General features: G+C 39.2%; 1 protein-coding gene across 4 annotated transcripts in view; it reads right to left on the minus strand.

Annotated features, from left to right (window-relative positions):
- The window catches only part of nalcn (sodium leak channel, non-selective), a 71,894-nt gene that overhangs the window by 30,792 nt on the left and 14,645 nt on the right, over positions 1 to 26,457 (minus strand). For all 4 annotated transcript variants that reach the window (XR_009395004.1, XM_059342566.1, XM_059342565.1 and 1 more), the window contains 6 exons: positions 22,605 to 22,691; positions 10,551 to 10,682; positions 8,822 to 8,989; positions 4,518 to 4,709; positions 2,895 to 3,032; positions 2,344 to 2,418 (listed from right to left, as the gene is read on the minus strand). Coding sequence is in view for 3 of the 4 variants with exons in the window: in XM_059342566.1 (XP_059198549.1) it covers positions 2,344 to 2,418; positions 2,895 to 3,032; positions 4,518 to 4,709; positions 8,822 to 8,989; positions 10,551 to 10,682; positions 22,605 to 22,691 (792 nt within the window). In the remaining variant the exon portion in view is untranslated. The remainder of the gene's footprint in view (positions 1 to 2,343; positions 2,419 to 2,894; positions 3,033 to 4,517; positions 4,710 to 8,821; positions 8,990 to 10,550; positions 10,683 to 22,604; positions 22,692 to 26,457) is intronic.

The following is a 26,457-nucleotide window of genomic DNA, read 5'->3' on the forward strand; positions in this document are numbered from 1 at the left end:
TGTCTGTGTGTCCAACCAACTGTGCAGAAGAAAGAATTAAAAATGTCTCTGGGGGGAGAATACACACATGGCTTTTGTGTGTCAAACTCTAAATATTGATTGATATCCATCCCATATGCTCACTGATATATAACTGTTTTTGAAAAAGAAAGACATTATGTGATACTATTTTCTGTATAGAATATCTTATTTCTTTTTTAAAGAGCTTGCCATGGTCACATTAAGGACAAATAACAAACATTACCAACTCAGTAAAGTCATTCATCAAACAGCAGGCAAAAATGATTCATCACATACACTGTAATTGGTTTCTCATCCCTCACAGCCCACGTGTGCATTGCTTATAGGAAGGTTGGCCATGTCATTGGGCTTTTGCCAAATGTTTGCAGAAGCCTTCTCTTGTGGGAGGGTGATCACAATCTATGGTCTATTTATAGTCAGTCTCCGTATCCGTGATTGAAGCACCTGTAAAATAGGCAATTTTACAGTCACTGCGCCTAATCACTCAGCTGTGGGTGGGAAATAACCTGCCCAGGCAAGCTGAGACCTGCCACCCGTCTACGAGTGTGCAGCGTTGGATGTGAGCAATGTGTGCAAACCTATTAATGTGCGTCAGGTTATAAATTAATTAATTTTTGAAGAATTCTATGGCTACCGACATGAACTGACCAGAGGCTTTAATTTTAAGCATTTCTCCCTATGTGACCATTCAAAAACCAATTTGCACAGAGAAGTTCGTCTGCAACTGCACCTCATTTGCATTGGATGACTGGTTCACCCGTTAAGCAATGACAAGCACCAAGGTCTTGTGTGTATGTATCTGTGTGTGTTTAATTGCCAGCTTTTTCACACAACAGGGTTTTGCTTTGTTAAAGCTAATTGCCCACTTACTCAGCCCTCTAGAGAAAACCCCAAAAAGGTGAAAATGAAGGAATTACTCAGAGCCCTGCCCACATGGGGGCGCGTATTACACCCTTGTCACTCTTCCCTGGGTAGCAACAGAAAGTCTGTAGCAGCAAACAGCAAGAAGGAGCAGAAAGCAGCAGAAAAATCTGTTGCCAATTTATACTGGAATATACAGTATACTGGCCATTTCTTGCCGCATGCTATCATGACTAATAAAAGGGCAATTCTGTCAATCAAATCCATTGAAACTTTACAAAATATACACAATTTATACAATGGTAGCCCATGTCTGCAGGATAAAACTGGCTGTTTTAATATTGCACAAGTAAGAAAGAAAACTGTGGCATGCCCACTGAAGCTGTATATCCTTGTTTCCTTTATATGTGTCAAAAAGGCAGCTGTGTTGCAGTGTTCTGCAGCTGCCGATAATGCAATGCATGGAGTTCAAAGTGATCAGCCTGCTGGTACTTCTTCCTGAACAGTGCCATGGTTGATCAGAATCAACACAATTACTTAGTACAGTAAGACCGTCAAAAGTACAGGATGCAGGGATAATAATTCACATAAAACCATCCTTCTGAAAAGGGTCAGATATTAAAACTAAAAGTAGGTGATGAAAACAGACTTCTGCTATTCACTGCAACACTGAATTGAACTCTTATGGTCGTATTTTTGTCAAAGGTAGTTACCCTGTTATCTTTTTATTATTTTGTGGTTGTTTTCTGCATTTCAAAAGAGTGTTTGGAACAACTGTAGTTGTAACTGTAGTAGAATGTTAACTTTGAGATCAACCAGCCACAGTGGCTAAGCTAAGTGGCAATGCCATGTCACAATCTTAGCTTAGCTCACTCTACTCTTTCATGGTCGTGGTTGAGTTAACTTAAGAGAAACAGAATTATATGTAAGAGGTGATTGACAGTCCTCTCCCTCAGTACAAAACAATTCAAAACTGTCCAAGACTGAAAGCATACACACCGCCTGTTAAAAGCCCTTTCTGAGAAACTTCAAGAAACCTTGTTAAATTCTTAAACTTTTCACCAAAGTGAGTTTCTGAGCTGAAAGTTAGGCCTTGCAGGTAGAGAATCGTGGTTCATTTTATATCAGCAACACCTTAAGTAGGCAATAATAGTCACAATATTATCAAAGCATTTGCTGATTGGTCAGTACTTACTGTATATGACTGGGTTGATATTGATTTGTAAGTGGTTGCAACTACATTTGATTAATGCAATGAAAATTGAGTTTGCAAGATGTTACACCGCTGCACAATATAACCACTAACTCAGAGACAGATACTCATTATTGAGTAGCTACTTCACTATATTTGGAATCGTAGTGCTGTGCATGCAAATAAATGAGCTGCTCATATTTCAACATAATGATTCCCCTTCACATGAATTGTTTATTCTATAGAAATAATTTACAAAAGCTTCCTACCTGTTTGAGCTTCTTCAAGTCTTCATCCAACTCCAGATTGTCCAAGATGACAGCCACAAAAAGACTGAGCAGAATCTAAAATGCAACAAGAGGGAGTGCATAAGAACATATGCTGCGTACAAACACATTTCAACATGTTAATGCCATTACCATAAAAATAAGGCTTTTTCAAAAGTACAAAGTCTGTTTAGTAATTGCATTTGTTGCTCGTTCTGCTCTGGAAGACATCCCGTCTGTCTGGGGTGAAGTGTGAGTCATCGAGAGACTGTCTGTGCTGTCTGAATGCTCCCCATATCAGAAGGCCAAACACTGAAATGTCAGCACTCCTTACGGCTGCAAGTCTGATTAACTGTGATTAGATGTACCACTTGAGAGAACAATGAAGGGGCACTCATTGAATGCATTAAGAAAACAATTCATGGATCCTTTTTCCACTTATTTTCATCAACCTGCTCTTACTGACCAAAAATACTGCAGCAAATATACTATGGAACTTAACATATACATTAAAAAGCTCCAATACATTTGAAACAGCACAGTCATTTCCTCACCAGGGTAGCAAACAGATGGTAGAGGATGAAGTAAATGGCTACGACCGGAGCCCACATATGACCTACAGCGACCAGAGTCTGGTCCATGACATCTACCCAGCCCTCCTGGGTTAGGATCTGGAACATGGACATGAATGCCTATAGGGAGGAGAGCACAGCATTAGAGGAGGTGAGTGATGCAAAAGGCTAGAGAGGGCAACTGAGTGTACAAGCGGAAGCGATGAAGAGAGGGAGAGAGAGACAGGCAGAGGGAGGAAATTACACAGAGAAACAGACAGATCTGACATTTGAAACATGCTTTTTCACAGGAGAGCAAATATCACATAGCTGACGCGCATATCCCCTTCTGATCCATCCTTCTCTAGCTAGCGATTTGAGACTGTGAAATAAAAGTCAGAGAAAGAAGAGAGGAAGTAAGAAGAACCCTATTTTTTATTCTCTGTCCTGCTGCCCTCTCACCTACTTGGTAGAGGTCAGATAAAAGTATAGGAAACAGCCAGCTGCAACACTGTGGCCCCTGGAGTCAAATGGCACGCCTGCGCCTCTTCCCTAGCATCTCACCTCTAGACAGTGTCCCCCTCCCTTTCCTCCCTCCCAGCCCCTCCCACCTGCTCCCACATCCCAGTCACTGCAGATAAAGATAAACCCAGCAACAGGTCTGCCTGTAGGGGAGACAGCCAAACATCATTAACTATGACGTGATGTGTGTCTGTGTGCATACATGCGGGTGTGTGAAGCACAAGCAATACAGAAACACGGAGAGAAAATGAGAGCGAGACGGGTAACACAGCATACAAGTGGCATCTGTTTACGAGCAACCTCTCATATCCTGCTGTGCCTGGGATCAGTGAGATGTTGGAGAGGAGGGAAAAAATATGAGGCTGGAAAGATGTGGCTAATGAGAGAGAGAGAAGCTCATGAGCACTTAGAAATCAAAGGAGGTACCACATCTGTCGACCCATCGTGCTACCCATCATTAGCATCTGCAGGCCCCTTTCTAAATTTTGATAGCATGTATTTCATAAATTACCTGTATCTCCTAATTTTAACTACATTGCATGTTATTTGACATATTCTAAAAAATGTGTGCTGACTTATAGAGTTTGCTGGTTCTGTCCACATATTTAAGAAAAGCACTTTATAAATAAAGTTTATTATTATAATTACAATTCATGTTTGCAGGTTAATGGACCTGCACTTAAATAGCACATTTTCTAGTCGCTTTGCGACCACTCAAAGTGCTTCACACTATAGACGGCACTCATTCACCCACATATTCATACTGGTGGCAGAGGCTACCCTAAACGGTACCACCATTGGGAATTCATTCATACACCAATGAACGCAGCATCAGTAGCAATTTGGGGTTCAATACTTCGTCATGTAGGCTGCTATGGTCAGGGATCGAACCTGCCGGCCATAGTGGAAAAACACAATTTAAAATCAGGTGGTTGTTGCTGAATAACCGCTGATATGAGCTGCGATCCAAACTAAATAAAGTAGGAATTAAAAACAGTTGGGACACCCCTAAATAATATATATATTTTTTTTATTTATTGATTTATTGATTTATTTTTTATTATTTTCCTTTTGGTGATAGGGTGAGAGTGAGTGGTTTCTTACCCTGGGAAATGTGGTAAAGCGGTCCAGCTCCTCCACAAAGCAGAACATCTGCAGGCTGATGGCCGACATGACGATGAGGAGGCTGGCTGTAAACACCACCAGGCTGCCTAGTTTTTTACCTGGACCAAATATCTTATAGACAAAGTCCTCCAGAGCTGGGGAAATCTTAATCAAACGCACCACACGTAGCACCTGAGGGGAAGAAAGACATATATTTCTACTGTTAGTTTGCGGTTTGTGTAAACATTAATTTTGGTCATTGACACGCTAGTTTTATAATCTGCACAAAGAGAAGAGAGGTGGTATTTTGACGATAGTTTAAAATAAATATCAGAGAGAAAACATAGAAGTGCATTGATTAGATATTGGTTTAAAAAAACAGAGCATTGATCTAAGCCCAGGGGTGAAGCTGCAGTGACACTGTACTCTGTCAACAGGCTAAGTCCCTATATTGCTTGCGGTGACAACAACCCCCAAAAGGTAATGCATATTGGTGAGGCTTTGATTGGGGATCCAGAGAGTGGCTATTGATCGAGCTCAGCACTGCCTTTCCTCTGGCCAAAGATTTTTCTTTAGAACCCCGCTCTAAGCCAAACGAATGACTATCTCAGATTCCTCAGCTACACAGCTAAATAAAGGAGACAAACGGGGGATGCTGGGCCAAAAAGGGAACCCTACAGTAAACAAATACAGTAATAACACCCACAGCATGATGACAGATGGGATGGGAAGACACTATACCTTCTACTCCTGACAGACCATGATGACCACTATCCATTTTACAACTGATGAAAGCTCTGGGGCGAGGAGCAAACCATAAGTAAGGCAGGGTCACAGAGGATATAAGGCTATAACAGTAGAACCAGTCCGTGGCTCATTTTGGTTTATGTGCCAAGCCTGAAGCCAACACAGTTTTGAAATCTAATTTGGCGTGCAAGAATGACAATGCTGTTAATTATTCTCAATAATAACAACCAGTCATAGTACTGAGAAAAATAAAAACGTGATTTGACTATTTATTTGTGTGCAGCATCAAAAAATAAGCAGGCTCTGATTATGTGCCGCCATGGCCATCAATACCATTTCTAATGACATGATACTATAGAACTGTGAGTACAGTAGCTTGATAGATCTGATATTGTTCCTTTTTGTATTAAATTCTTAACCACGCTCATTCACCCAGGTCTATAATATGGATACATATACTATTGGGATTATTCTTCCCAACATAAAATAGGAAAACAGAAAAAACTGCAACAGAAAATGCACTATACTTTATATACTTGGGTTCTTTGTTGACAGTATATCTGCGATCCAACAAATAAGTGTGACACTTGCAAAAGAAAAACTTATCTCAACTACTCATGCAGACATGAAATGAGCAATAGACAGTAGGATTGTCTGAGACTATCTTGAAAGCAATCACTTTGATGTGCGGAACAAATTACTTTTACAAGGGGCTATCCCAACCACAGTTCAGGCTCAGGGCCAGATCTGCAGAAGGGAAAACGATAAATAGCAGAATGTTGTTGCATAGCTGAATGACAACCTTGTTTTTTTACTACGAGTATTGTGTGTCTGCAACCAGTGATTAACAACAAACGACACTCAGAGAATGGCTCTCCAGCTGTGTTGCTAGTGTGTGCCTCTGTCTCTAGCCTCTTGCAAGACAAAGCAATGCTTAACATAAAATTGAATTTCATAATGTGTCACATTGTCGCCTTCACAGATATCCCATCCAGAATTTTAAACCCGTATTGGCCCAATACCAAAAACCAGAATCGGATCAGTGCATCCCTAGCAGAAATGTCCAAAAATTATACAATGCCCTGCCTTTCCAAATGAACGCATTGACTGAACTGTTAAATCGTGCTGCGACTGAAGTCGTTGCAATTCTGAACACATAGAAAGGAAGTGTCGAGGTAGGTTCCATTGGCTGATTAAAAATCATTCTGCCAAGTGTCTTGTCTGTGTGTGTGCGTGTGTGTGTGTGTGTGTGTGTGTGTGTGTGTGTGTGTGTGTGTACGTATAGGCTCTAAAGTATTTGACATTTGGTCCAGACTGAAAGACAATTGGTAAGGCTAACCAATTATCAGTGAAACGCCCTTTGGTTGAATAAAATAAAATAAAAACCTGAAACTATCATTGATTGTGTAGCCTGCTGCCTTCTGCTATTGCGAGCACACACTTCTAATTCCCTCACAGAGCCTTAAGGTTAATCACTTGTGACTAAATGTCACCTGTTTAGACTGGGGCCTAGTTGGAAAAATTTCAGCTGAGAAAGTGGATAAGAAATGCTTTCCCACGAGTTAGGAGAGAGGGAGGCACTTAACTCCCAGTTGCTCTTTAAAAACTGCATATTAGCCTAACGCAGACTACTGACATTATGCCATGTAGGGCTGGGCAATTTATCGAAAATGAATCAAGACCGGCATTCAGAACTTCTAACCGACGTAATCTTGCCCATGACGATTATTTAGATAATTTAAATAAAGTTTACAAAATGTACTGAGCAACTGGATTGTATTGTACAAAAGACAAATGCCATGTCCGTCGTTTGGACACATTTTGGCTTTGGATGACTCCGAACAAAAAGAAGTCAAAGGGTAACACTGCGGAAAACTGTTTAGGGAAAAACTTTAGGGAAGTTGAATTCTACTTGTGCCGTTTTCATTTCAAGCGATGCTTTCTTTCAGATTTCTGTACAAAATATTCAATAATAGTTTCCTTAATTTCTTTAAAATCACATAGATATGCACTCTTTCATGAGAAAAAAATATCCCAGCTTCAATTGAGCATATTTACAGCAGAGACCATGTCAGTTAACTATGAGGGCAAAAAACAAAAACAAAATAATCGTTCAATAATCATAATGGAGGTAAAATGTTCAACTAATGGTGATATTGATTTGAGGTTTTATCGTCCAGCTCTACAAACATGTATTATCTGTGCATGTTGTTTAGCTATGACAGTTTTTTATTTTTATTTGGACAAAGTCAAAAGTGGTCATAATTTTTTGTCATCTGCACGTCATATGGATGCATTTTGTATTAATGCACCATAATTCAGAAATGCAAAATAAGGGAGTGTAATTCAGGAAAAATTAAACAAGATATCTGGCTTTTTACTGGACGAAATTATTAATCTAAAGCAAGTGTAAAGTTATTGCAAATTCATTTTCTTCTTATACTGAAATCACGACCTGGAGGAATGGAAAAACTAATTTAAAAAAAAAACATAATTTGATTTGGAGCAGTAATAATCAGAATGTTTTAAATAAAAGAAAAATCTGAGAACAGCCACACAACAGTTATACTTTCAATAGAATAAAGCTACAGTATACACGCTTGCATGTGTTAGCTGCCAATGTAAGCGTCACACATGTGGGTGGCAGCTGTTGAGAGAGTCAAAAAGGCTCAGGGCAGCTTGTGTGGTCAAGGCTAATTAAAGAGCTATCAGGAAGCCCTTTACCAACAGATCATCCACAGAGCTTTTTATCGGCGACATTTTGCGACCTACAGCAAGGTCAAAGGGTTACAGTCTGCAGAGTGCAATACTTAAAGGCTCTGGATGGATGATAATGCTGCAAGGCACCATTGCCACATGGCTCAGAACATACACATGAATGAATCGCCTTAAGAACTGGAAAAACGAAGTTTAAAAAAAAAAACTGTCCACACTTTGGATGATATTGGATCGCACACAAATGTATAGGCAAAAACTGAATTTATAGTATAAATACTACATTTTGTAATAAATAAAAAAATTCAGACCACCATTACAATAAACATCTCTAGTGAGGTCAAAGGGATCACACATTATTGCTTGCACCTACAGAATGATTAGGGACTTCCCCAACTTTCTACCTCACATACATTAATTAATTACCCCACAGTCAGGCTCAGGTTAATGCAAAATATCATCAAATAAAACTATCCGAGTACAATTATTTTCACTGAAAACACATCATGTTTCCCAAAAGTGTGTCATGACTGAAAAATGCTTCAGTTTAACTTAGAAATCACTTTACTGAATGGCTGTTAGACATTGTGGTGACAGTACATTTAAAGCATTTCCAATGAATGGAGGAGAGGTTTCAACACAGAAGACTGATATGATTGATTTATACTCATTAATGCAGGCCACGGGAAAGAAATGTCACTAAATGATTCACAGCCTCTGTTCTTCACTGCAATTTTATTTCAAGTGTGGATGATTCAGCTTCACATTTAAGATATAAAGAGATTTATGTGTGTTTAGGCAGGCTTCTATTCATGCAAAAGTGTGTATGTGTGTGTCCGTACCTGAAAGTAGGTGAACTGGGAGTGGTAGAGGTCAGGGTAGATGTGCAGTGTGGTGCCTACCACCAACAGAGATTCAAACTTGTGCAGGGAGGAGCTGATGTAGCCGGTGAAGCCCAGACACCAGATTTTCAGCAGAGCTTCCAGGTCAAATAACACAGTGAAGGCAACCTGGGATGGAATGGAAAAAAAGGCAATTAGGGTTGGCATTTACTCCCTGCCACCACAAATCTCTCTCAACATAAAGCTATCCTACAGCAGTTAATGGAGGCAAACTATTCCTTGAATGAAAAGAATACCGTGCAATGAATTTTTTTTATTCCTGTACAATTATGGTGACAGATCCTATCTCCATCTCCCTCCCTACTGTCATATTTTAAGATGAAATAATTTGCCAAAAAAGAAAAAAAAACACACAACAAAGTTAAAGATGAATTTGATTTTTTTTTAAACTGCAAATAATATCTTCATAATGAACATTTTTGACCATGATAATCATGTAGTGAATATCTGATATCGTGACAGCCCTAATTGGTGTACAATAGGGACAGTCAGCCAGTTATATATTACTTTCATTTATAAATGATGCATTGTTACAGATTAAACTACCGAAGAGTATAAAGTAGCTCAGCCTCCATCAGCTACAACACTAAAATGTAGTTTTGAACATAAAGCTACCAAGCTGCATTATGGAAAATGCTGTGTCTTGTCTTTTTTGAGCTTGATCCGAAGTATAGAGAAAATATATGCATATATAGATCTCTGTTGCATAGATTTTGACCTTACCATTTTAAATCTGTTTCTTGCTAGTCCCCCCACATTATGTGCTACCCTAATTCCTTAGAGGACTCCTTTATGTAAAGCATCTGAATGTTTCTACCAGCACTGTCTTCAGTAGTGAAGGAACACACTAAGAAGTAGAGAATAAAATTGGCAGCACACCAATAAAATTTGTATTTCTCCATTTAACTCTAAACCCAGAGCCTCCATTTTCTATTTTCCCTTCACAGCCTTCACACAGATTGGAACAAATCTGCAGATCGATGGCTGTATGATATGGATGGAGGGAGTGAGAGAAGGTAATATTATGTCTGATATTTTTTCCCCTTTCTTATCTCTTCCATTCAGCTGCGTGTGTGTGTGAGAGAGAGAGAGGTATGAAGGAGATGGGGGAGGTGGGCACACTCCTCACTGTCTTTGTTGGCGCCTTACCACCTGAATACTGATGACATCAAAACAACCTGCATGACACATACTGTACAGAAGTGGCTTGTGCATTTAAGAGCATCTGTACAAATATAAACATACTAAAGCTTACCAGACAATTGAAATGAAAAATATTCTGCCATTATTGAACAATGCTTATAAACAGTTTTATGGTTTATAAACTGCCTGATATCCTAAAATCACCAGTTGCATCATGTGAGTGGATATCATGAAGCACTCTGCATTATGCAGGATTAAATCCTTATTAGTAACAGACATTATCATGGAGGGCATTCCAAATAAGGACATCTAGAAAAAAAACATGTCTGTGTCATTGAACAGGCTTTTGTAGAAAGATGATATCATGCTTTTTAAAAAAATCAAATAATACAAATAAAAATGAAACTTAAAAATAAAAGCCTTGTTGAAAGGGTTTGTCTTAATGTTAATGACAGTTTGTGGTGCACATTTTGAGCTACAAGTAAAAGGGAAAAAAAACATTAAAAAAAAGAGAAAAACATCTCACCTCTGCCAGGTAAAACTCATCATAGTGCCTGCGGTGGTTCTCGCCTTTATAATAGTTGCTAGCAGCAACAATGACGTCCACGGCGACCATGCTCAAGATAAACATGTGGAACACGGAGGATCGCATCAGTTGCTGTGGAAACAGAGCAGTGTTCAATTGCAATCAATGTAAATTGAACACAACAGGCAGAGAGGACACAAGAAGTGTGTATTTTCATTCGGTTTTCCATTGAACTTGATCAAATTCTGGTTGGATATGAGTCAGGAATACCATGAAGATGAAGTACAGCTGTTTGTTTTAAATTAATTATTTTCAGCATAATTGGAGGTTATAACTCAGGCACTAGGCGTACAGACAGGAAGATAGGTATAATGTTCCACTGAGCTAGAATTGTCAGATGTCAGATGTTCAAAGTAAAATACAGAAAATGTGGTAGCATATGTCTGTCTTTTGTGCCAACGGTAGACTATTAGGGTTGTCAAAAAAATCGATACTCAGACAGACTACCAGGGGAAGGCGAAAGATGTCTTTAAGACTATTTCCAAGGAATGCTACAAAGTGGTGGCAATTAAGACAAGTAGCACAACTTACTTGGCTAAACGTGTGTAAGACAGACACCTATGTCTTCATGTGAAATTTTGAGAGGTTAGTAACGTTCCCGTTTCAATAACATAGAAGTGTTAAACAGTTATCATAAACGTTAACCTGGCCGGCAGCACACGCTAGCTGTTTAACTATAAGTATTTAGCCAATAGCAACATAAGCCGTCTGTTAAGGTATCAATAAGCTAGCAGCTAATAAAAAAGGACTTAGGTTGATGTGATTACAGGATTTTTTTTGTAAGAATTTTAAAGGATAACACAATTATTTGTGTCTGAAAAGTGGTATGTTTCATTTAAATTTCAAGATTGAAGCTGAGGATTTTTTGGGGGATGTCATTGATGTTACTGTTTGTATTCTTCTTTATTCTTATCCAATGTTTTTTATACTGTATATTACGAGGTGGAAACAGACAAAGATGGCCAGCAGCAAAACTGCAGGAAATTCAGGGCAATCAAGAGCCTTTCATTGGATGCTGGGAGAAAAATCCACCCAGACAGCAGAATCAGTGTATATTTAGGGAGCATGAAACAGGAAAGGAAACTGACAATAAGTGTATATTATTTCCTGTGGGAATAGCAGTGGAACAGAATGCCTACAACGAGATCACACAATAGAAACAATCATGATTTAAAAGAATGTGAGGGAAACTACCCCGAAAAAGTCAGACGAAACATGAGCGGCCCATTTGGACAAACACTGTGATTGTGCGTTGCTTTGAAGACAATATGACAGATGTGATCACAGCCTTGAACTGCATGTATGTGGCATAATGAACAGCTTGTGAGTGGGTAGAATAGCTCACCCTAAAAAAAGACTTGCATGTGAGACTGGTAATAGGAAGGATTGAAAAAGTGAAAAATGAGAGGAAGACTTTAAGACAGATGAAGAGTGTTGGCAGCACTGCAGGAAAGATCAAATTCGCCCCAGGAAAACGGGACCACTGCCATCCAACCTCCTACACACAAATACACACTTACAGTACAAACTCTTTAAACTCTAGAAAGCCTGATCTTCAATTGGTGTTCAGAAAACAATTTATAGATAAAATGATCTGATGGAACATTAAACTTGTGGTTAAATGAGGGACTGCTGTTTAAGAGAACAAAAAGTTTTGGACCTCTTATGGTCATGCATATTATGACTGCTGTCAGGAGCAAGGGCAGAGTAAGAAGCAAGATTGTTAGTACTGTTAAATGGCATTGGAAGGAGGTTAGGGTGAATGCTTGGGTCAACAAAGTGTGTGACTTTGACATGGAAACCACAGTTGGCATCCCATTTCCGACCTGTCTACATTGGTTTATTTTTACCCTGACCACCATCTTTCCCTAACCTTAAGAAATTAAATTAGGCTTCCTCACTATACCTTCACCATAGGAGTGGCATAGTAATAAAACTTTTGTAATGGTTATTTTTAAAGGTTTTGGATGGGACTGCCAAACAATAGAATCCTGCCAATAGGGGTGCCAGATATAAAAAAAACACTTGTATGCATTGTTGTTGTTGTTGCCAATGCGAAAGTGCCAAAAACTGGAGTTCCTCAAATGGCAAATTGAGACTGGTTCTAAAAACGAGTCAATCCCAATCGACCCCTATTTTAAAATGCCCAATTTTCAGCAAAAATATGTATTTTTACAGCCTGGTGCACTTCTTCAAAGAGCTGTTTGAGGGTTAACATTAGCTTTACACTAACTATTCATCAAGGTTCAAATTAAAGTAAGTCTTTTCTGCCATTAAATTAATTAAACGTCTTAAAAACCCAGAACACGTTTTTTAATATCAGGCTGAAAAAGCAGTGTTTTGCCTCCCTCTCTTGTAGGTTTCTAGTCTGTTTCCCTTCTTCACACCCAACTTTTTGGCATGGTTGTATGTGGTCAGAAACCTGTAACACCCAACAGTGATGTCACAGTATACTGAAATACCCTGGAGTAAACCTCCACATGCTGAAGGTGCGAAGTTAAACCACTTTCTTGTCAACAAAAACAAGTTTTAAGCTGATTAAACTCCCTGCCTGAGCATCAAAAGCTTGCCAAATCTGTAGCATCTTTTAACTTTACCTCTGAAGACACAAACATCCTTTTCTTAATGAGGTACTTTTTTGCTCTTATAACTTTGTTTTACAGTTTTACTATTGTATATTCTGCTCTTAGTTTGTCTTGCTGTCTCAATATCTTTATACTTGATAAGTTTAATATTGAATGCAACATGCCATTCATTTTTTCTTTTCTTTTTTTACAAATGTAAATTCTTGCCATGTTCTAGCTCAACAGATAGCACAGACCTACCAAGCTGCTAGCCTTTGGTTTGAGTGTTTCTACGGAACATGCACACATGCCCACTCTGCACACATAGTGGTTAGGCTCCCTGACTGAGATTGGACGTGACAAAGCAGTTTGACATTTCCAGCAACCAGACGCTCTCCCCCATGGGTGTTTTGGCTGAACAGAGTTGTGTGTGTATATGTGTGTGTGTGTGTGTGTGTGTGTGTGTGTGTGTGTGTGTGTGCTTAAGGCAGGGAGCAAGAGAGACAGAGGCAAACTGACAGAGAACAGAAAGTACATGCTTGTGCGTATGAAACGGTTGATTTTCTCAAGGTCTTGACTTTGCCCATATTCTCTGTCAGCTTTTGGGAATCCAACTGCAAATAAAAGCTGGAGAGCATTGTGCATCTGTAACCTCTGTCATATGGAGATACAGTCTGCCCGCCCGTCCGGCTTTGCCACAGAATCGATTTTTAATCTTTCCCTCACATTCCCCTTTTTATTCCAAATTGGCTAAAGATGTGGTGCACTTCACCAGATAACATTTTCCATGTTGTTCCCAAGGCAAAATGGCCTAGCTCGCCCAACCCAGCTGATGGCACTCCATATATGGCCTCAAGATGTCAGAATCAATTTAACAGCATCAATTGTGGCACAAGATGGCTCTCCCCTGCCGTTTGATGTTTCTTAGCTTGCGCATCTCCAAAATCCTTTCACACGTGTTTGATTGATGCTATTTATTTGTGTTGCCTCTGGCTGAGTCTTTCAAATACCAGGTGCTCACTGTGCACAGGCACGAGCATGCACACACACACACATACACACACATAAACACACACAGGCATGTTGAAGTCAAGTTCGGCAAACAGAAGCCGCACATTAAGTTGCGGCTTTGGCATTTATCCAGGAAACGCTCACATCTTTCCGTCTGGTAGCAAAGCAAAGCTTAATTTCTAATACATTTTAAAATACATTCTGAAAAATACAGCATGTACTCTTCTCTCATTTGCTTGACTGCAAAAGAGTGGTAGAAATGATGTCTGCAAGTAGTGTTGTAGATAAAAAGACACAATTTCAAGTGGCATGTAAATTGATATTTAGGGAAAATGCATACTGGCTGTGCTTTACTGCAGTAAAAAAAATATTAAAATTAAAATATAAGCAGAAATGAACACAGATATTTGTTTTTTCATCAAGCCTTCTGGCTTCTCGTGTGGGTACTTGTGTTTTTATCACCCAATTTATGCCCAGTCAATTTTAAACAGCGCAGCAACGCCTTTCTCTCTCAAGGCTGTGTGGTCAGTGTGACATAAACTGCAATCTCACAGAGGAGGTGAGACAACTTTCAGCTGTGCTAATAAGAGCTGTTCTGACATGATCTGGTGTCAATAAGCATAACAATCATCTGGAGGAGGAGGGGGGTCTATATGAATCATACCTGGAGCGAGTCCAGCGGCCGCAACTGTAATACAACCAAGACAGAGAGGCAGACTGACAGTCCAATGACTGCTTCCCCGTGCTCCGTCTGTTCGCTCAGACTGCCAAGGACGACAAATGCTCTTTCCGCTGGTACATGAGACGAGTGTAGCACATGTGCACATAGCTGGCAGGATATAACAGTATTCACACAGGAATTGTCACCAACAGACTGGGCTATGTTCTGGCATCATCCCCTGCTACAGTTTTCTCTCCTGTTTACTGAGATTACGGAGAAACTGAGTGGGATTACAGACTGCTTCACTTGACTTATCTCTTCAGTCTCTTCACTGGCATTTGTGACAACGGCAATGAATAAACAAGTGGTGATAATCAGTATTCTTTCAAGGATCTTTTCTATTTTACTGTATGGGATACATTGAACAAATAAAAAAAGATGTAGAAGAGGTATTTTAATTGAGATAATTTGTTATGTTACTTCAATTTGTGATCTACACAGAGTTATTTTAAACTAAAACTTTGTGCTTAAGGAGTGGGCGTGTAAAATCTTGCTGGGTTGGGGATCTAGCGAAGTGGGAGCCCCTTGGCTTATTACAGTCCTGACAAGAGCAGGCTGACTCATGTCTCTGGCTGGAAAACTGGTCTTAATAAAACATGATGGTCTGCATGTCTGCGCCCTCCACCTCTTAATAATATCTGCTGTGCTTTGCCACCTCTGCGTCCATTTCCTGTCTGGCTATTCCTTATGGAGTTCAGTTTATTTCATTTCAGCATATATCGCTATACAGTATGTGCATCTAACTGAATCTTGTCTAGACCGAATAAACAATCTGATTTAGTCATTCGTTCTGTCTAACAGTGTTGATCACACAGGACTGTTCACATCTTTTTCACTCTTCTTGAAGGTTGTTTTGTATTGCATTATACACTTACACACTGTGATTATTCTCCTCCTCTATTAAATTTCTTTCTCTTCAGCAAATTTCCCTTTTCTATGTGCTCTTCCTCTCCTTCCACATAAAGACAAACTGACCTCAACCTTGAAACATTGTCTGTATATGTGTTAAAGCTTCAAATGATACAAGTGGTGTCAGTGGGAAAATCCAGAGGGCAAAGATCGGTAGCAATGGGAAAAGGAGGGTTCGAGAGAATCAATAACCTCTGGCTTGGGAGGGGGAGGTCAAAAAGGTGGTACTTTCATTGGACCTCAGTACCCCCCAGTGAGCTACTGGGCTATTGCACTGTATTTAGCTTTGTGGGCAGAGGGCTGAGACACAGGAAGTGAATAGCATCAGCTGATCATCTCCAAAGAGGTGATTCTAAATCAATTTCATGAAGCCGGTATCATTTATCATAGCTTCCAAGCTATTCCATAATGGTTATTGTAAAGCTGATTTAAATATTCCCATACAAAAATTCTTTGTAAGTTGAAAGTTTTTGAGTTACTCTTTGTTGCATTTTAAAGGCTTAACTTTCTTTAACTAGTTGGGTACACCTGTATAGAGTGTCACCCTTTATTTTTGCAGCCACAGCTCCAATCTGGAGTGTAATTATGGTATGGTGGAGCACTGGAGGCTAATTGGTAGACCAGGTCTGTAAGGAAAGAGACATGATGCTTCATTAACCTCCATTGGTCTATACTGCTACCACAAGAGCAACACTGAGAGAGAAAAACTAAAGTGTGAAAATAACAAATTGCGGTTTTAGAAGGGTTATGTGCCTCACTATTTGTTGGCACCAGCAGTGGTGATAACAAGACCATAGCCCTCCGTAACAGCAACTACTGTTTTTACATTTCAGTGTTTGTGTAGGTTGCAAAAGAAAAACTATTTCTTTCAAAATAAAAAAGTACACTTTATAAGGTCCAGTGTAGAAGCTTTCCCAATGAGTGAGTGGTTATAGAATACTGACAGTTAAAGTGAAACATCTGCCGATTTTCAATCAGTTCTGTCACTTTAGAGAGGACGGTATACGCAGATTACCAGAGCCTGATCTCCCTCCATGCCGCCAGCACTGGAGCTCCCCATTCATTTACATGTACTTCCCATGCTGACACAGAGCCGGTTGAAAATTGGGTTTCACCAAAGCACACTATTGATTCAAAGTTTATCAGATTTTATCTGTTGGACTAAAGTTCAGGTATCAGGTAAGACATAAGGCTTTATTGTGAAAAACTTCCTGGTGGTACCCACTGTAATGATGTTTTGTTTCTTCACTATTGGCAGCAGTTACAAGGATACTACTAGTATGTCCAATGAGCACCAACAGCCGCCATTACTGTGAATAATGGAAAAGCAATAGCTACGCTCACCCTCACAAGTAATTTCAGAAAAGTTGGCAATCATGGTTTAGAGAATGACAAATAAAGACTATGACAAAGATTATACCAATAATAAAAACTCTGAAGAAACAACTGTTAAAATGGGAGAGGAGCACTCACTATTTGAGGGCTATTTTGGTTTGTAGTCTCCCAAAAGGGGAAGCTGCCGTTTTCTCTGTCTCAAAAAAGAGCAGGTGGTTAATCAATTATGTGTTATCTCCAACTGCTGCAGCCCGTTAGACCCAGACGGACCAGACTGACACCCAAACACATGCACAAATGGACAGACATCATCAGGCAGATCGACAGGCCCACAGTCAGAAATACAAAGGCCCAAGTGATACATACAGGTGGCTTAAAGGCAGTCGGACAGGTACGGGTGAGGTAGCCGCAGACAAACAGGACGACACACACAGGCCGCCTGTCTGTAGATAGCACCCACCTGCCAGCCCTGAAACATTTTAATCATTTGACGGCCAATTACTCTGGAGCCAGGCAGAGCAGAACAGAAACTCACACTTCACTTCCCCGGCACTCGCAGATGGCCCTGCAGGCTGGATCTGCACTGCCTGCCTTCACTTTACCTGTCTGCTCAGCTAGCACTGCTCCCTTCTGATATGGGTGAAAAAGCAATGAAATAAGGTGTTTGGCGAGGGCTTTAAGAGAGCAGGGGATATCCATCATTTATGGAAAATGATACAAACGCTATATGACATGCTTTTCCACTATTAAACCATCCAAGAATAGAAATTGTTGAAAATAGATTACACGCATCCATAGAGAAACAGTTGTGCACTACTAATGCTCATGTACATTTGTATTATTCTTATGGTGCACTACATATGGTATGGTATGGATTATCAGAAGTTAAGCCATGAGATAAACAGCTGGTGGCGCTAATTCTCCAGTCTCATGCCATTGAAACATTGCAGAGGGCACAACGAGATGATTGATTAAAAGTGTGCCAGTCAAACTTCAGACAGTAGAAACCAATGTTGGAAATGTGATGGAAATATGCCATTTATGTTTGTTTCACGCGTTTCCATTCAGCTGATTTTATGCGCAAATTGAAAGGCCACCTTATCTTCCACCGCCCCTAGGACTGGTGCTCTTGCTTGAATTCGCAGCACTCCAATCATTGCTGGTGTGGGGTTATATTCCAGACTGATCAAGTAGCTTTCACATTTTTTTAAAGTATTCCTCATTGTCACTGTAGGGCAGGCCCATCCTAACAATTGACAAATCGAGGCCAATTTATTAGAGTTTTAGGCTGGTTTTGTGGTGGTTTTTTTATCAAGCAAATCCAGCTGCAACTTTAAGATGCCAGTTTCCAGGTCAAGACTTCCCCTCATTTCTTAAACTTGATTCTTTGACTTTATTCTTGTTGTGCACATGAATGGATTTTCCATCATAAGTTAGATATGTTTCAAATAGGTTTTCTGCTTGCCAAAAAATTTGGTTATCACGTTTAATTGACTTTCTTGCTGTAGTTAGTATTAGTGTGACCAAACCTTGTCGCACAATGGAACATGGCAGCCATATCTTCTCTGTAAAAATGCCTTTGTGGTTTTGTTTGAACAGCTGGGTTATATTTTTCACAATCAGACAATCAGCACAATCAGAAAATCAAAACATTTTCAGAATGGTTTGATGGCTTGACATGCCAGAAAATGCTGTCACTGTATGACTGGCAACTGAAAACAACAGATGACTTTTTAAAATTAAGCACCGCACCAAGCATGTCAAAGTCACTCTCAGTACTATTCAACTTTTACACTACTTATAATTATTATTTGCCTCACGCTTGACACTTCGAATGCTCAAGTAGCGTGGAAGAAATTTAAATACCAACAAAATTACTTTAAAGTGACACTTTTTCACCAAAATCCGTATTTCAGTGCTAAATAATCATGTCCTGTAAACTAGAAAGGAGGCTGTTAAATAGTAACTTTATTTATATGTTTGTTTTTGTGGTCAATGATGAAAAATCTGAATATATTCATGGAAACTTTTTGCAGCACAATCATGTACTCCGCTGTTCATCTGTCTGTACATCCTGTTAAAAGTACTCACATTTCCACCAAAGTACTCAAATATTTCAGCACACACAAGATTTTATTCGTAGTAAATCGATAGAGGAGTTCTTGCTTACAGTGGGCACCCACAACAAACAATTCAGCATAAAAGAAATATACATGTACTGTAAATATACTGTATTAACTTTTTTTCATCATATTTAACATGAATACAAATGCAATGTCGTCATTGTATGCAATGGTGAGAAATGTCAACCTAGTATGGCAACATTTAAGCCTCTAAAGGGTATTTAATACTGATACTTAATAAAATGTGTGTGAAGTATAAATTTAAATCTGCACAAGAAATCCACTTGATATGTAACATAGACTTTGGTTACACAGACGCAAAGAGTTAAAAAAGTTAAGAAATTACAACATCCTTCATCATTCAATCAAGGCATACTGCTCATTCCTTCAGATGATGTCATATAATCAATGCAATCATAATTAATGTTGGCTTCTGTCATGGATAATGAAGAACATCAGTAATATGTGATAAACAACTGAATTGATCAGTTACATAATGAATGGATCAGGAGAGGAAAAACTCAGAAATAATTGGAAAAACATCATTCATTCATTCATTCATTATCCTTATCCGCTTATCCGCACTCAGGTCACGGGGGGCTGGAGCCGACCCCAGCTGACATTGGGCGAGAGGCGGGGTATACTCTGGACAGGTCGCCAGACTATCGCAGGGCTGACATATAGGTACAGACAATCACTCTCTCATTCACACCCAGTGAGAACCCACACTGACACGGGGAGAACCCTCTTGCTGTGAGGCAAGAGTGCTAACCACTACACCGCCATGTAGTCCGGAAAAACATCAAGCAGACAATATTATTTGCAGACATTGGCCTATCATAGATATATCTGTATCTGCGTATATATGCTGTCCAAAATGCACTGATATGAGGAACTTTTATTGCAGAAAACAATGCGTGTTGTGAATTAGAAATGGTATCATCAGCACATTGTTTGACCAGAAGAGCGCTGGATAAACAAGAAAGTTATTATCACCTACAGATGATAACACCTAAGGTTTGGGACTCCTTCTGCAAAGACAGTGATGTAGTTGACAATGTGGTACATGGTATGCACATTGTATAATAATGTATAATAATGATAAATATTGTTTAAGAAAGTTGCTTGTTTAAGAAAGCAGCTTTCTGAATACTTTTCAACAGTCATTTCAGTGCTAAATCAGTGCTAAATTATTATAGGTCTTTTTTTTCAGCTCATTATACTGGCTTTCATATTGGCATGCGGTGAATATTTTTCTTCTAAAATTAGCATCTGTATCGATGTCAAAATCCCATATCGGTCGGCCACTAGAATAAATCATTCTTATAGATCTGTGGCTTGGGTGTTCACACCCAGTCCAGTACGAAGACCTACTGCTTTTTCTAACACTGAGAAATCCTTCAACCACACTGCCTCATTCGTTATTCTGTTTTTTCATTTGCATACCTCTCTTCCACTCTGTGACCTTGTATCACTGGCAGAGCATTACCATAAATGTCTTGTGTTACACTGGTCCTACTATGAAATATACTCCCCCAATATTAATATGAAGAGGAATGATAAGATAATTTTCCCTCTCTATATTTCTTTCTTCTGTGGTGCTTTTTTTATGTGTCAGGCTCGCTTTGACAGGAGACATCTATCACAATTTCTGGGCCATTGCCCAGAGCTGAAATGCTCCATGTGATGGAGGTGTGAGTTGTTCTGCACTCTGACCCACTAAAACACAGTGCAATTCAGTCCGTCTCACAGGACGACGGCCCCTCAAAGTCTGCATCCTTAAGGTGGTTTTAAAACTGAAAATAGCTCTGTGAGAAAAAAAAAAAACTAAATCGCAAAGGTTACTTTAGTGAGTGTATAGTTACACATACCAGTGAGAAGAATATAATGAGTCATAATCCACAAGTTCAAAGTGCCAAAACACTGCATTGGGTTTACTTTTGAACCAGATTTTACTCTTTACTTTTAAGTTATCACTAGGACAATCATTTCTACTCAAGGTAAACAGCAGAATTATGTAATTCACATTCCAAGATAATCCACCAGGAATGTCCTCTTGAATGCATATGTTAGGTAATAAATTCAATGCTATATGATGTTGTATTGCTGCAAAAGTTAAGTTAAATTTTGGCCAGACAGCCCTTCATTGTTTTGGGAACCCCACTTTCCCAAAGCAGCAGTCTCATTGACATGGAAGCTGTATTTCTTGACACAGTGCTATTGTAAGTCTGAACATGGCCTAATGCCTCTTTTTGTCAATCAGTTAACTCTTCATTGAGAAGTGGTCTTCTTGTTGGCACAGGATGACAGTAATCGCTATTTTGGTTTGAGTGAATGAGGCAGATGAAGCAGCCTTTGGGTGTTCCTTGTAATGGAGCACGAGGCTCAGAGGGAAGTCAGTCGTGTTTATCCCTCTGGTTATCTAAATCTCTACTCCAACTGATGATGAGGCTCTGGGGTACATACTGCTTTAATGGGAATACTGCATATTTCACGTTCTTTCTTTTCTCATTTCCTCCCTTCTTCTGTCACCCAGTTCTCTATTTTTATTTGTGCTGTCTTCCTCGCTCTGTTTGTGTGTGTGCCTCCTTCAAGCCTAGCTCTGGAACAGTATTTTCACCATGAGGGTTTGTTGACAGCTATCCTCCCTCTCATAGGCGTAGACGCTATTGGCAGTATCTCACAGCAAGGGCCCAGCCTTTTACACCGTACTGCTATCAACAGTGGGCCAGCTGTAAGCGACGCCCGCTGCTTTCAGCTTATCTTTAAAGCCCAACCATTTGGATCACATCGACCACGAGGCAACAGTGGTGTCCATCATGTAGACGTCATTTAAAACTCATCTATCACCCGCGCAACATCATTAGTGAAGCTCTACACATCAAACATGAGCCTCCCCTAATTTAAAATCCCATCATTTAGTCGTTTGACACGGCCATTGAAGACACAGACAAATGGGAAAACAATGAGGTGATACTAGGTGTGTCTGTGGCACTTGTTAAATGAATAAGGTTTACCGATTCTCTATTAATACAAAGCATTTCAACATCAGATATATTTAAATAACAAGAAAAAGTGTCTCTCACACACACACACACACACACACACACGCATGCATATGCAGACACACAGCTCAGATTTATAGTTCAAGTTAGTTAAAATTGTGTATGTTTAGGTGTCACCTTTCGATGAATTATGCATGTGAGTGTGTGTGTGTGTGTGTGTGTGTGTGTGTGTGTGTGTGTGTGTGTGTGTGTGTGTGTGTGTGTGTGTGAGAGAAACACTTTACACCAGCAACATCAGCAGCATATTAATTATGTGGTGTGTTTACCTGGAGGCAGGCAGGCGCTCGGCCATGTGGTTTGTTGACGTCCACAGCTACAAGCTGCCACCCCCCAGCAGCGTCTTCATGAAACATCTGTGGCACAAGGACAGCACATGAGGGGCAGAACACACAAAAAAAAAAACCCTGCACACTATTCAAAGTACTGGACAAGACTCAAACACACACATCTACCCTTTGGCTACATCTTCATAAAACATCTGTGGCCACAAAAAAAGCTGAAGGCATCATACACACAGATTCGTACAAACACAAAAAACAGCTTCTAAATACAGTATGTAGGCCTAAGGACCTAACACCAGAAATAAAAACAAACCAATATCACAGCAGAGACGTTCAAACCCACAAGACAGCTGGCTCACTCATGAATACCAATCATTCTTATAAAACAAGGACGTGACAACTTCTTAAAATACCATCTCATTCACCTCACTCCTTACCGACTGTGCTAAGAATTAACTTGCCCGAACCCCAAAAGGACTTTGATATCATTGTTTCTGACAGTCCAAAGCTCCCTTTGACCATGCTTTAACCGCAGTTGTGCTGCCATAACCACAATGTCTGATCTAATCTTCCTAACCATAGAACCATACAGTAGTTAGCATGTGCTAATATCATAACAACTTTTATAATAAGAATAAACTGTCTAACTCCATGCTTGTGGCTTGGTGAGGCTGTACTTTGCGGTACTAGGAGCTGAATGCTAATGTCCATGCAAGGTTTACTGTAATCACCATGTTAGCATGCTAACATTTGCAATTGACATAGCTGAGAATTGTGGGGATGGGAATTAGTTTTGGTATTTAGTCATAAACTAAAGCACTAGATAAAATTTGACCTAATGGCAGGGCTGGATGAAAAGTCCATTTATCCTATGAAGGGTGTAAGATTAAGATATGATTTAAGATTAATTACTTTATTAATCGCACAATTGGGAAATTCAACCTCTGCATCCAAAACAATATGCCAACCTCATGCAGCACTAGAGGAAAGGTGAGGGGATCATTAAATTCATTAAGATTCATCATCAGGGAAACAGGAACGTTTGTGCAAAAGTTTGTGTGGATCCATCCAATAGAAGATGAGATATTTCACTGTGAAAAGTAAAAACTTTGACCTGCAAATTACCGAAGATAATGGAATTAATTCTCTAGCATGAATCTCAAACAATGCAAACTCCATGTCAATCTATCCAATATTAAGACATTTCAGCTAGAAGCAAAATGGCAACCAACAGACTCACAAATAAAAATAAAAATCTAATAAAAAATAACACTGCCATTGAACTTATTTGAACATATTTCAAATTTTACAAAATAATCCAATATCAATGTTGTTTGGTAGAAGCCACAAACCTGAACTTTTGTTTGTGAATGTCATTCTAAATTACCTTAACAAAAGTTGACAATGTCATACATTGCAACTGAGAACTAAATAACATTTTAATTGTTGAAGTTTCTAAAATTAAAAGCTTCCAGTTGTACCAAGCCGCCACTCCAAAGAACTGCTGCTGCTTGTTTTGTACATATAGAAATCCTTCAACCACTCATTCGTCATTCTTCTCTTTAATTAAATGCTGTGCCTTCTCCGCCTCTGATTGAGTTTTGCCTTATACCTGTCAAATCGGCTTCACATTTTATAACAACCTACCAAGACCATGGTTGCCAATTCATAGCTTTTATCATGTTGATTTAAATATAACATGGCAAACAGAATACTACCTACAACCTTGATGTCAAAGAAACAGGGTTATCATTCAACTTCAGACAAGTCAAAGAAGACTTCAATGAAATCCAACTGCAATTTCAGCCCTTAACTACAACTCTTTTCATATTTGTGGAACAAAAACCCCTGATCCTATGAAACAAAAGTGGATTAATCCATTGTCATTTTATCAACACAGTTCAGCTTTAAAGCTTATTCTCTATTAAAAGCATCAATAATCTGGAGACAGTATAGCAAAGTCAAGGGATGGGCTGTGTGGCATGGGTTGTGTCTCCTGGGGCAACCTCATACCAGTATTCCTCTCTAGGGAATATGAGGAATGGAGCATATTGTTTCAGCCTCTGTGATTGACAGTTAAGTGTTACACCACAGCTAATTAGTTTTCCCCCCTCTAAGATAAAGATTGGGGCATGACGATGTGATTACAATTAATTTTGATAATGAAAAGAAAGGCTAATTGTTTTCAAGGTCATAGCTGTATATAGATGCCAGTGGCATCAGCCTGTTTTTCATCATCAGAGGTTTTAGTTTCATGACTTTCCAAGATGCATCTTTTTAATAAATAACAGCATTGAACAGTTCATTGCTTGTCAAATCAACTCCACTATGATTAAAAGTGTCAAATGTTTAAAAGGAAATTTGGATATAAATCATTGGATCTAAACTAATTTAATCCAAACATATAACTTCAGATGTGTTTTACAAAATATATGCGAAACACAAATGCATATCCATGTTGCCACCCACCAAATGCAGTATTTATTGTTGCATTTATTAGTGTTTCAATTGGCGGCTGCCATATATATACAACACCTTATGAAGTGTTATATATTCTATGTGAAATCAGCTCTGAAACAAATAACATCTCCGATTTTCTGCCTCCTTATCTTCCCACTATTCAATTGTGATGAAATCATAAATCACATATTTAACAAGAGACTCTTTTTCTCATGATTTTCTCTGCTTCAAACCCACCTCCTAACCCTCTTGCTCAATCCAAAGTAGTCTACTGTAGTGTAGAAGAGGCAATCAAATGCCTGTCACGTCAAGATAAAAATATGCATTAATCAAGACCGCTGTAAAACCCCCTATCATACCTAGAAGGATATTTGTAGCTCAGCTAAACGTTCAAACTTGAAAAAATGTCAAGCCAATGCTAATCACTAACATAACTGAATGATGTCTGGACTGAATGATGGGGAAACAATCTACGGCATTTATTTCATTTCAGAGTATGAACCTCCAAAAAAACTCTTTATTATTATTGCTTCCCCCTCACCGGAATCACTTCTTTATGACACTGAATGTCTTTTCAGGCCATAAAGTCTGTCAGTATTCCTTATTATTTCTCTCTAGTGCATATGCATCTTTGGCCTGATTTCATGACAATTTACACACAGCGATAGAAAAAAGCTGGTGAAAAATATGAACACAAAGCTCCTTTTAAAGGGTAACAATCTTGTAATTGCTTTTTCAATATCCATATTCGACTAAAATAAATCGTGGAAAAAGAAAATTAAAAGTTGCTATTTTCAAATAAAAATTAAACTCTTTACAACAGCTTTCTTTCAGAATATTTGCAAAAGTTGCCTACTTAAAACTCTGAGTTGCCACTCACTAAGTGGCTTATGCATTTTGTGAATGTATTAGATCGCAATAGTGGAGAGATGACAGGAAATGAGTGGGAAAGATGCAACAAAGATCCCAGCCAGATCAAACTCAGGATGTTGCGGTCAGCGTCTTGGAAATAATGCAGACAAACTAATGAAAAGTCTTACATTTACATTTCATATACATTTGAAGTGAATCAGTACTACATCATCACTGCTTCAAATGTGAATCATACAAGGCTACATGAGGCTGTGCAAAATATTGCTATGCCAGCTAGTCCAGATGGCCTTTTCTCCATCCATATCCTTTAGTACTGTATGTTCTGGCTCTTCTTCCAGTTGGAAAAGCCCAGAATACCTCCAAAGGGATGTATATTGAAAGCATCCTGATCAGATTCCCAAGCTACCTGAAAAGGGTATTTTTTAACACCCAGTTCTTACCAATGTTCCAAGCACCTTACCATGGCCTAAGGATGACTCTTTACGTCCTGTGACATAAACTCATT

Source organism: Centropristis striata, chromosome 10 (genome assembly GCF_030273125.1).
Source record: "Centropristis striata isolate RG_2023a ecotype Rhode Island chromosome 10, C.striata_1.0, whole genome shotgun sequence".
NCBI classification, from domain to species: Eukaryota; Metazoa; Chordata; class Actinopteri; order Perciformes; family Serranidae; genus Centropristis; species Centropristis striata.